Source organism: Micromesistius poutassou (assembly GCF_964030765.1).
Source record: "Micromesistius poutassou genome assembly, chromosome: 8".
Classification (NCBI taxonomy): domain Eukaryota; kingdom Metazoa; phylum Chordata; class Actinopteri; order Gadiformes; family Gadidae; genus Micromesistius; species Micromesistius poutassou.
The window spans coordinates 17,616,519-17,629,018 of record NC_140278.1 but is presented as its reverse complement, the minus strand read 5'-3'; the positions used below and the strand labels follow the sequence as shown (position 1 = coordinate 17,629,018).

Below are 12,500 nucleotides of genomic sequence, written 5' to 3'. Positions count from 1 at the left end.
TGTGTGTGTGTTTGTGTGTGTGTATGTGTGGTTTTTGTGTGTGTGTGTGTGTGTGTGTGTGTGTGCGCGTGTGTGTGCATGTGAGTGTGTCTAACTGTGGTTTGCTGTGCCTCTGCATCTCTCCCGCTCTGTCTGTGTCTTTCTGTGCCTGGTCCTCAAATTAACCCCTTCTTTGACTCTAAAATACTTTTTAGGGCATATTAATATCTATTGTTGGCTTATCTCAGGAATGCTTATGGTACTTTTCCCATTCATTTGGAATTTACCTGGAATGCATAATAAGTATTGTAAGTAGAAGACACTGTAGGAGCATGTGTATGTAGACTGCATGAAACACAGTGTCAACATTGTTTTCACCCCCTTCACTCAATTGGGCTAGATTGCTTCACCAGCTAAGCTTGTTTTATAAAGCAGAATATTTCCACTATTAACATTTTCCAGCAGTATGGCATTAATCATAGGTCATGTACTTTCCCCCCAGATGTCTAAGTTACTTAAGACTTACAAGATATTATATGCCTGTTTGTCCCTTTTTCTGTCCGTTTCTATTACCGTCTCCTTCCCTTCCTTTGTCTGTCTGTCCATCTACCCCCTCTGTCTCACCCTCTACCTCTCTTTCTCTCTCTCTGTCTCACTCTCCACTTCCCTCTATTTCTCTCTATCTGTGTGTCTCTCTCTGTCTGTTTCACTCTCTCTACCTCTCTCTCTCTCCCTCTCTCTCTCCGTCTCTCTCTCTCTCTCTCTCTCTCTCTCTCCGCTCTCTCTCTCTCTCTCTCGCTCTGTCTCACACTCTCCCCCTCTCGCTCTCTCCTCCCTACCAGGTCCTCCGTCGGCGCCCGTCTCCCTCACCTGGGAGTACGAGAGCTGGTGACGGCGGGGTGTCCCTGCGGTGGCGGCCCCCCCGTGGACATGGGGGGCCGCGGGGGAGGTGTGGTACGCGGTGGTGTGCCGCATCTGCCCCTCGCCGGACTTCCCCAGCCCCACGGCGTGCTCCTGGTGCGGGGAGGAACGTCAGCTACGCCCCCACCCAGACCAAGCTCCGGCAGACCAAGGTCGCGCTGAACAACCTGCTGACCCGCGTCACCTACCTCATCCAGGTGGGGCTGGGACTGTGTGTGTGTGTGTGTGTGTGTGTGTGTGTGTGTGTGTGTGACTCTTGCGAATGTGCGTGTGTTGGTGTGTCGGTGTGCGTGCGCATGCGCATGTGTGTGTCTCACTTGTATGTGTGTGCCAAAACGTGTGTGTTTGTGTGTGTGTGCGCGCATGCGTGTGTGTCGCTTGTGTTTGTGTGTGTGTGTGTGTGTGTATTGTGTCTTATGGAGGCAAGGCGGGTCCCCAGTGATTGCAGTCTACCTGTAGTGATAATAATGATCATTGAATTGAATAATCATCATTAAACAAACCTGATAATATTGAGCAAAAACTTCATCAAAACACGGAAGCAGAATAACAATGAAACAAAACAGTTAAAGCAATCCACAGAGCCTCCATTAAAAGAAAGTTCATAAAAATGAGCGATTTAGAAGAAGACAGTGAGTCTGGCTGATCCCAGAGCTAAGTATCTGCTCCTTAACGACATGTACCTAACACAGCATCTGCTGAATGAAGTCTACAGTCAACACTATGGACGGTTCACAGTCACACACCACTGCACTACAGACCGTCAGTCCCTACCCGCTCCCTCTCTGAACGCAGCCACCAGAAGAGGATCTTGTTTTTCGTGAAGTCCATTGGGTTGTCCGTCATGTGTTTGTACTCAGAAATGTCATATTTTAAACTAATACATTTACGGTTTGAGATGTAAAACCTGGCATACCATGAGAAATAAGAGCTTTGATGCGAGGGTGAACCGTGAAAAGGAAAACACATTTCCTGAAACAGTTGGGAGGGACATTCTCCAATACCTCATAAGTCCCACATCAGCAGTGACATGTATAATTCAGCCGGCCATTGCTTAACCATATCCTATGCCTTATTCATGGAGGGAAGTTATTTAATATTGAGCTCCAAGTAAATAGCATAACAGCGAAACCCTCATATTGTGAGGGTTTAGGTGAAGAGCCACAGTAATAGCAGGGGGGGTTGTTGTGGACCTGCAGGTCCAGGCTGTGAACGAGGTCTCCGTGCTGAGCCCCTTCCCCCCCAGGTACACCAGCATCAACTTCACCACCAGCCAGTCAGGTGAGCACACACACAAAGTTCCATTTAATATCGTTCATATTTAATACCCAGATATTATTGAGAATGCAATGCTGTCCTTGCTCCCCTTCTCCTTCACTCTTTTCCCTTTTCTTCCCTCACTCTCTTTTATCCTCAGTCTTTCTATTTATTCTGTACTTACGTTTCTCTCTTGTTTCTTTATTCCCTCCATCCATAAATGAATAAATATTGATTTATTTACCCCCTTCCATGTCTTTCTTCCAGTCTTTCTTTCCTCCCTGCTCTTTCTTTCATCTTTCCTCCTCCCTGACTCTCTGTGTGTTTTCCGTTGGTGTTTCCCGGACATGAGATGGCTCGAGGTCAAAATCCTCTGTCGGCTCCCATTATGCTCACCCAAAAAGGCTGGATCAAAAAAATACAAATAAACAAGAGGCTGCTGGTTGTGGGGAGTGCATAGATCGTACATTGTACATTGTCTTCTTAGGACACTAGTGAGTAAGAACAGACTTGCCCATAATTGGATTTGCCAAGAAATTGAAATTGACAACAGGGTTACTATCGAAAATTGTCTGTTGAAAACGTTGGTTGAACGGCGGCATATGAAGTGGACTGCAGGGACTTTCTGGCTGGAGGAACTCAAAGGAATGTGTGGAAGATTCCGCGGCCTGTGCATGCAAGCCAATAAAGTCACTGAAACTAAACCCTGCATTGCCATGTCCATTACGGCTCTTTCGGCCTTTTCTGTCTTTAGTGTGGCGTGTGTTCAACTACGTTCCAAACACCGCAATGGTGCCCCCCCCTGGTCAGGGTTAGCAAGGGAACAAAAAATACAAATAACAAATTGTTCACTAAGTGACTAAGCATGTACTCTGACTGGTCAGTGGCTGTATTGTCACTGAATAATAACACTGAATAGTAGTTGAAGGAGCGACTAAACTTCCACTTACTTCCGGCGCCTTGTGTGCAATGTATAATAAGAAGTGTGGATGCAAGTTGTAATGTATTCCTCACCACTGTTATATGTGTCTACCATAGTTCCCTCCCAGGTACCCATGATGCATCAGCTGAGCCGTGCCCCAGATTCTATTACTCTGTCCTGGCCTCAACCCGACCGACCCAACGGAGACATCCTGGAGTACCAGCTCAGATACTACGACAAGGTGTTTACATACAGCCTAGTACCAGCTCAGATACAAGGCGTTTATATACAGCCTAGTACCAGCTCAGATACAAGGCGTTTATATACAGCCTAGTACCAGCTCAGATACAAGGCGTTTATATACAGCCTAGTACCAGCTCAGATACAAGGTGTTTATATACAGCCTAGTACCAGCTCAGATACAAGGCGTTTATATACAGCCTAGTACCAGCTCAGATACAAGGTGTTTATATACAGCCTAGTACCAGCTCAGATACAAGGCGTTTATATACAGCCTAGTACCAGCTCAGATACAAGGTGTTTATATACAGCCTAGTACCAGCTCAGATACTACGACAAGGTGTTTATATACAGCCTGGTATCAGCTCAGATACAAGGAGTTTATATACAGCCTAGTACCAGCTCAGATAATATGACAAGGTGTTTATTTGGGACCAAATGCACCCATTATTAAAAAATCTACAAAACATATCTACAAAAGCTATTGTGTTTATTATGTCCTTTTTTGTAGATTTGTCCATTGTTATGTTTCTCTTTTTCAACATCTTATTCTGCTGTGTGGCCCAGATGTCCATCTGGGATTAATAAATACATCTCATATCTCAATGCAGACCGCCTCTGAGCACCAGATGTAAGATAACTAGAAACACAACCACAACCACAACTCTCTGTCTCTCCCTCTCTCTCTCTCTCTCTCTCTCTGTCTCTCTCTCTCTCTCTCTCTCTCTCTCTCTCTCTCTCTCTCTCTCTCTCTCTCTCTCTCTCTCTCGCCCCAGGGTTCGGACGAGGACAGCGCGGCCAGTGTGTTCAGCGAGACCAACACGGCCACCATCCCCGCCCTGATCCCCGGCTCCATCTACGCCTTCCAGATCCGGGCTCGCAACGAGAGAGGCTACGGCCCGTACAGCCACACCATATACTTCACCACACAGGCCCTGGGTACGTCCTGGAGCGCAGCCTCACGCTCATAAACAGCGCTGTAGAGGTCCTGTGTTTGTGTTGCTTTAACTGCCACTCCTTGGGCTAGCCAGGGTATTTTAAGGAGAGGAGGTCACAGCCCTGTCCAAACTACAGATCCAGGGATTTATTGTAGCAAAAGACGCCATATTCTTCTTGATTGCTGCAAGAAAAAAAAGAAAAATTGATAATTACTGAAAGGGATTTATATTGAACTTGAAATACATAAAAACAAATGAACGTGAGCAAGAGCAGATAGTCAACCAAGGAAGGTCCAAAGTGGTGCACTGGCCTCCAGGCCTCAACCTCTGTGTTTAGGGCCTTACCCGTTACATGTAGGCACTTGAACCCACCGTCACGCAAGTAAACCAGAAAAACCAGAAACCAGAAAAAAAGGCTCACACAAGTAAACCAGAAAAAAAGGCTCAAGCATGCTACCTTTACAAATCAAAGCCCATTGGTTTCTATCTTGATGAAAGTTTTCCCGTTGAATCAGACCACCCCCTCTGATATGTCTTTGCTGCTGTTGATAGTCACCACCGATGTCTCTCTTATACCCTTGCCACCAGAAGAGCGCTCACACCAGATCCAGAACCGGCTGCCGTTACTGATTGGTTCGGTGATGGGCGGGGCAGCCTTCCTATTGGTGGTGGTCGCAATCGTGGTCGTCTTGGTTTTCCGTAGGTGAGTGGTCGCTCAGTCCATCTAATACGCATTCATTTGATACGCTTAGATAACGGTGGGTTGACCTCTATGCTTTCTGTTTGTTTGTTTGTTTGTTTGTTTGTTAGTAAGAGGAGGGAGAGCCCATACAGTGATAGACTGCAGAGGTACATCAGCAACAGAGGTGAGCACGATGTAGTAAATACAACTCTCAAAAGGGATCAACTGTTCTTGTGCCCAATTTAAGCGATGCATCATTTGTCATTTGATTGAAGGTTATACTGATGGTGATAAGTAATTGATCACCATCAGTAATTGAGGAAAGTTATCTTCATGCATTGCATCTATGTAGTCTGTAGTCCCTTTCAACCACTAAGAATACTCTTAAGTAAGAATTACTTTCATGCAGTGAAAAGAAAGTGGGAAGTTGACAGTTTTCCTGGATCCTCCGGATGTTTCTGTTTCAAGGTGGAGTAAAGTACTACGTGGACCCGTCTACCTACGAGGACCCCAGCGAGGCGGTCAAAGAGTTTGCCCGAGAGATAGACGCCACTCACCTTAAAATTGAGGAAGTCATTGGTGCAGGTAAGAACCATTAAACAGCCAAACATTGAAACTATCCTCAACACACACACACACACACAGCCAATTAAATAGTATCAAATAAGAATAGGGTATTGCTTTGGAGCTATGAGGAGCCTTATATTTTACATGGTTGCCGATCAAAAATTGGCATTGTTATAAAGAATATAATAAAGAAATAGGGGTCAACGAGTTTCCCTTCAGTCTGTCTCCATCAAAGTGGACCAACCACCCCACCCAGTGGACAAAGGGGTCATGAAGCCGCAGACTTTGATATATTTTATAAAGAAAATCATAAGCTGGTTTATTTTTGTATTTTGTAGCCTCAAATACGAGGCAGCAGCTTGTAGGCATGTGGCCCCTAGTGTTCCAATCGGGCCCTGGCCCCCCCCCCCCGCGTGTTTCACCCAGAAGGGGGGGGGAGGGGGGGGGCGTGGGCGGTCCCCCCCAAGTGACTCCGCCTGCTCTCCTCCATGCAGCCCAGCTGGGGGAGGTGTCCCGCGGCCGGTACCGCCCCATGGGCCGTCGGGAGCTGCTGGTGGCGGTGAAGACCCTGCGCTGGGGGGTGACGGACCGGGAGAAGGGCATGTTCCTGAGCGAGGCGGGGGTCCTGGGCCAGTTCGACCACCCCAACGTGCTGAAGCTGGAGGGGGTGGTGACGCGCATCCAGCCCGAGAGGATCATCACCGAGTTCATGGAGAACGGACCCCTGGACACCTTCCTCAGGGTGAGGGGCCGGTCTCCGCTCCGCTGTCTGGGGATCAGCGGAGTCTGATCCCCTCTGTCTCTCCCCCTGCTCTAGCGGCCGTCTCTGGTCCACATGCAAGCTGGGTTTAAGGCCAGGATGGCCGCTCACTGAACAGGGCCCCTGTTGGTCTGACCTAGGGCTGGGTACATGTCGCCCTAGGGGCACTATTCCCCAAAATCCCCAACAGGGAGGAATCATTGTGAAGGAGCAGAGAGAAGAGGTGATCCCTCCTCCCCGAGACGGATAGGAGGGCTCAACATGATGTCACTAACACTCCAAGCCGCCGTCTTACTACTTTATTAAGCCCAAACAACTGGTTTCTTTGTGATTGCAGAATTTCTGTTTTAGTAAATACCAAGACGGCTGCTCGGAGTGTGCTTCTCAAATGATCCCGAGATCGAAACCATAGTTTCAATCTTTTTCAACATGCCGGCCCGAGTGGCCAGACATAGGCTCACACTGTGAAGGTTACTCCCAAGGTCAGCGATCCCACACACCTCCGACATGACTCCCCGTGCACCCCGTGTACCCCCCCCCTCCCCCCCCCCCCCCCCCCCCTCCAGGAGAACGAGGACCAGTTCAGCGTGCTCCAGCTGGTGGGCATGGTGCGGGGGGTGGGCGCCGGCATGCGCTACCTCTCCGAGAGGAACTTCGTGCACCGCGACCTGGCCGCCAGGAACGTGCTGGTCAACTCCAACCTGGTGTGCAAGGTGTCCGACTTTGGGCTGTCGCGACTCATGAGGGGCCTGGACCACAACGTGCCCACCTACACCGCCTCGCTGGTACGCGCTCAGCCGCGTCTCCCGTACACCATATGTCAAATATATGATGATACGCTAAATGTTTACTATGAAATATATATATACTCTGTTGTGTTTCTTACCTTGGGGTATGAGGTTGATGATGTTATATTATCATGCATATATTATTGCTACAAAATGAAAATTGTCATTGGATACATTGAATGAACAAATGATATTACAGTTTATTGAATATTTGATAGTTATTATCTTTACATTACATGCGTATTTCACATATTCATATTTCTTACCTTACAGGCGATGTAAACCCTCTAGCAACACTATATACCTCATTCCTCCCATTGCTTCTTAACTCACTTCATTTCATGTCTTATAGTTATGTCATCTATACTATCAATACATAAGGATCCATCCATCCTTCCATCCTTTTAACCACACTGAACAGACCGATGTGATCTGAACCACTGATGCGGTGCCAGATGACCTCAGAGCCATCCCTCACCCCGCTCTCCCCCGCTCTCCCCCACACAGGGCAGTAAGGTCCCTGTGCGCTGGACCGCCCCTGAGGCCTTCCAGCACCGCAAGTTCAGCTCGGCCAGTGACATCTGGAGCTTCGGGGTGCTGATGTGGGAGGTGATGTCGTACGGGGAGCGGCCGTACTGGGACATGAGCAACCAGGAGGTGAGCTGTGGGGGGGGGCGTGGGGGGAAGGGGGGGACAGACTTTTGATGGGACGCTTTAAGGGGAGTCTATGCCAATAAGTAATGAAGAGGTAGCCTGGTGCATATTCTGTAGGGGACTGGGTTTGCTTTACTCCTGACCGAATTCAGAAACAGCGAAGGGAGGGCTTTAGCGTCATATGTGGAATTCAATTTCTGCCAAGGCCAGACTGACATTCATGGAAAAAGGCAAACTTGACTACCTGGATGCTCCCCTGAGGATAATGGGAAAGGGAGGAGGAGAAGTAATTTGCAGAGTGCAGAGAGGGGAGATTGGAGGACCATAAAGAGAGTCCCTCTAATAGATCCGACCCGTGACAGGGACTGGGGCGGATAAACAAAGACATGATGTTCTTCCAGAGACACTCTAAAAGACTCTCTGTTCACTGGAAACCTTGAGTTTTAAGAAGACCCCTTTTTCTTCGTTTCACTTTCATATTTTCTATCTATATTGTCTGTCTCTCTCTCTTTAACTGTGAACGTGTTTCCATCTCCCCCCCCCCTGCAGGTGATGAAGGCGGTGGCCGAGCAGTACCGTCTCCCCGCTCCGCTCAACTGCCCCGCGGCGCTGCACGCCCTCATGCTGCAGTGCTGGCAGGCCGACCGCGGGGACCGGCCCGGGTTCGACTCCCTGCTGTCCTCCCTGGACCGCCTCATTCGCCACCCGGCCTCCCTCAAGTCAGAGCACACACGGTGAGGGAGGGGGGGGAGAGGGGGGGAGAGGGAGGGAGGGGGAGGGGGAGAGAGAGAGAGGGGGGGAGAGAGGGGGGGGGAGAGAGAGAGAGGGGGGGAGAAAGGGAGAGAGAGGGGGGGGGGAGAGAGAGGGAGGGGGAGGGGGAGAGAGAGGGAGAGAGGGGGGGGGGAGAGAGAGAGCGAGAGAGAGAGAGTGGGGAGAGAGAGAGGGGGGGAGAGAGAGAAAGAGAGTGGGGAGAGAGAGCAAGAGAGAGAGCGAGAGAGAGAGAGAGCGATAGAGAGGGGGGGGAGAGAGCGAGAGAGAGAGAGAGAGAGAGAGTGGGGAGAGAGAGAGGGGGGGAGAGAGAGGGGGGAGAGAGAGAGTGGGGAGAGAGAGCAAGAGAGAGAGGGGGAGAGAGGGGGGGAGAGAGAGCGAGAGAGAGGGGGGAGAGAGAGGGAGAGAGAGAGCGAGAGAGAGCGGGGGGGAGAGAGAGGGAGAGAGAGAGAGAGAGAGAGGGGGGGGGAGAGAGAGAGAATGTGTGTCTGTGCATGCGTTCGTCTGTCTTTATGTCGTTTGTCTGTCTTTATGTGTTTGTCTATGTGTGTGTGTGTGTGTGTGTGTGTGTGTGTGTGTGTGTGTGTGTGTGTGTGTGTGTGATGTCCTTACACACAGACAATGCTACTTTGGAATGTCTAACATGTTGGTGCTGATCTCTCGTCGTTTAACAGAAGCTGCTCCCAGCCACTATTAAGCCCCACCCCCACGGACTTATCATCAGTGGCAACAGTCAGTGATTGGCTGACAGCACTGAGGATGGACAGATATAACGACGAGTTTGAACGGGCACACATGGATTCGTTAGACAGAGTCAGCAGACTCACTATGGAGTGAGTTTACTTTGTGGTTAAACAATAATAATATAAAATCATGTAAAAAAAAAATCATACAATTAATAAAAGTACAATGAGATGATGAATTAGAATTGAAAAAAGCATCTTTGGCAAAATTGTTTTTTCTAATGTATCGACCTTCAGTCATGTGCTTTGAAACAGTTTCAGTTAACCCTGTGTCTTTTTGGTGATTTCCCCGACATTCTTTTCTGCAAGGGTTAATTTGTACATTTTCTATATCTTTTTTAGAGACGTCCAAAACCTGGGGGTGAACCTCTTGGGGCATCAGAGGAAGATCGTGACCGCAGCTCAGCAGCTCAGAAGTCACCTGATCCAGGGTCAGGTGGAGGTGTGACCACCACAACCTGATCCAGGGTCAGGTTGGAGGTGTGACCACCACAACCTGATCCAGGGTCAGGTGGAGGTGTGACCGCCTCAACCTGATCCAGGGTCAGGTTGGAGGTGTGACCGCCTCAACGCATCACGCCATGAATTAAAAAAAATATGTTTTTTTTATTTGTTTGTTTTTTTTCCACTTGGGTGCTTGTCTGGTTTCAAAGAGTCCATTCTGACTCAACACGTTTTTTAACTGCCAAACACGGCTATGTACGGGAGAAGCACAAAGTGCTGCTTCCAACTAACCCGACATCATGATTAGAGACGGTGGATTCATCTGGAACAATTGGTTCTAAACCAATCACGGGACAGAAATAACAGAAGAGAGAGAGTTGCACTATTGGAAATGCTGTCCGGGTGGGACACCAGTCTCTGTTTTCCAATTTAATTTTCCTTTTTTATTTTCTCTTCTATATTTCACTTACTGTATGCCTTCTTCTTCTTCTTCTTCTTCTTCTTCTTCTTCTCTCGTCCCCCTCACCTAACCCTGCCTCTCTCGTCCACCTGCTCACGCCCACTCTCTCTCACTTCCGGTTGTTATGACTACTGAGCCCACGTACACAGGTGTTCCCACTCTCGTTAAGAACAATCAATGAAATGTGAAGAAATAAGAGATATACTTCTATACATGGGCACGCCGCCCCTCCCTTCACCAGGAATTGCGTGAAGACAATCAAATACTTTTCTACTAATGTCAGTGTTGTTACGTTGAGTTGTTTATAAAGCTAGATCACTTCCTCTCTCCTTCGAATAAGTTGTTTTTCCGAAGAAGACAAATATGTCTAAGCGAATATGTCAAAACAAATAATGTCTAAGACAATATGATACAGCCTGTTACAATTGATTATATCCGGTTATAGAAGGTTAAATAAATTGTATTTACTGCCAGTTACAGTATCGAACTGCCAAGCACAACTGAACAAAAATGAGAATATGAACAAAAGCATCAGTCATTTGTGGTATAATACAGTAGGGGGTCAGAAAGTAACGACCTCTGGGGCTCCTAGTGACCAGGGGGCCCACAGCAGGCCCCTGGTGTCCACCGCAGAGTGAGTTATGGGAGACAGAGCAGCACCCATAATAACGTACGTACGTATCACACTCCACTTCTTCTGCTCTTTTCGTTTTGTGAGGCTAAACAAAATGAGATACCTTAAGCTTTGGGAGAGATTGATTCAATGGAAGAATTGGATTTCTAGAAGAAGGAAGGAGATGTAATGCTTTGTGAACATTCTGTGTATTTTGGTCGTGACATTTTTATGCTGTAAATGGCAGTGAGATATACTGTATATGGAGATGTGTGTATGTGTCTGTGTGTGTGTGTGTGTGTGCGTGCGTGTGCGTGTGTACGTACGTATGTGTGTTCGATATCAGGCTCATCATTTCTTGTGTTTATAACCACAATACCACAATTGTTCAAATTTGTAAAATAAATATGACTTTATTTAAATAATTGCCTGTGTCTCCTATTTTCCATAACTGTAACTACTTTAGCTTATTTAATTAACATTTACTGAACAAAAAACTATTCAATCCACTTGACACTCAATTGATCTGATGTAAGTTGCTAATGGTTCTAAGACAAAAAATGCAGTTCTTGTATTATGAATACATAATATTTTGTGTTCTCATAATTACTGTTAATTTAGACATGTGCATGTCCTGGAGAACCATGGTTCCATTGATACTGAAAGTTGAGATAACCTTCAAATGTTAAAGACTGAACTTCACGCTCTGTCAGCTTGACGGATCAGCAGGTTTGAGCCAAATCAAAGCGAGGCATCTGTTGAGTTCAGCAGTTGGGGAGAGAACAGACGTGGGTCTCCCGCAACTCCCTCATCTGATGGCCGCCCGGCTTGTTGTCAGATTAGATCTGGTCAAACAGGCCATTTTGAAGAGAATGTTCATATCACAGAATGACAATGAGTGACTTCTCCTGACATGCCATCCAAGCCCCTCAACAAAAGATGGAATAACTCCTCGATCGGGGACATTAGGATATGTTCCCCGATGCGTGTCCCGTCAACCACAAGATCATGTTTTGTAGTGGTGTTATTGTGTCTTTATAAAGAAGCCAACAGGTTGCAGACCGCAAGTCTTTATGACGGTACTTAAAGAGGGAGCCTATCGGCCAGTAAATAACTATTATCCCAACAATACAAAATGACAGCCAGGACCGGGCCTGTTGCCAGAGCGCCCTATAGGCCTCTGCTAAACCCTGTTTATCCTGTGGCCAACCGGCCTCTTGCTCATGAGCTATATATGGTACTGAGGGATACCTGCACCCTACCAACCAACTCAGCTTTATAGCCTGTAGTGATCGTCTGATTCAATAGTTTACAAATCCTCTCATGGAAACGAAAATAAAAAGTTTTTTTTTTTTTGTTAGTATTTGTCCTAGGCCTATCTCTGTTTTTTTTTCCATTCCTCATTTTCTCCCTTACCCGAACAGGTATTTATAAACGGCAAATCATTGCCTTTGTTTAGTATTGGTCATGAGAAGGAAAGTAACATGCCCTCATGGGACATGATGTGGCCGACCTCAGAGTGATGCTTACGGCCGTTGTCATGTACCAATTACTGTGTTTGTGTGCCTGTTGACACACCGATGGTGCTCAACACGTTCAATCATTCTGAATGAACCCGACGCCACGGGTGTACGTACGAGATCCGGCACGTCAGGCAGAACCGGACCTCATCGTACCAACATAGAACACCACACACTTCCTAGTGTGTGTTCTTTTTTTGTTATGTCATAGAGATACAGCAAGACCAAAGTGGAGGGACTTCAG

General features: G+C 47.5%; 1 protein-coding gene across 1 annotated transcript in view; it reads left to right on the top strand.

Moving 5' to 3' along the window:
• ephb6 (eph receptor B6) overlaps positions 1-9,667 on the top strand; it is a gene marked incomplete at both ends in the record, with an annotated part of 25,574 nt that extends 15,907 nt beyond the window's left edge. Inside the window, 17 exon segments of the mRNA XM_084471961.1 lie at positions 822-865; positions 867-896; positions 898-921; positions 923-1,006; positions 1,008-1,097; positions 2,100-2,181; positions 3,196-3,320; positions 4,096-4,258; positions 4,846-4,960; positions 5,068-5,123; positions 5,408-5,524; positions 6,001-6,248; positions 6,833-7,051; positions 7,562-7,711; positions 8,258-8,442; positions 9,151-9,309; positions 9,562-9,667. Coding sequence (XP_084328087.1) covers positions 822-865; positions 867-896; positions 898-921; positions 923-1,006; positions 1,008-1,097; positions 2,100-2,181; positions 3,196-3,320; positions 4,096-4,258; positions 4,846-4,960; positions 5,068-5,123; positions 5,408-5,524; positions 6,001-6,248; positions 6,833-7,051; positions 7,562-7,711; positions 8,258-8,442; positions 9,151-9,309; positions 9,562-9,667 — 1,997 coding nt within the window.
• Positions 9,668-12,500: the final 2,833 nt, after the last annotated feature.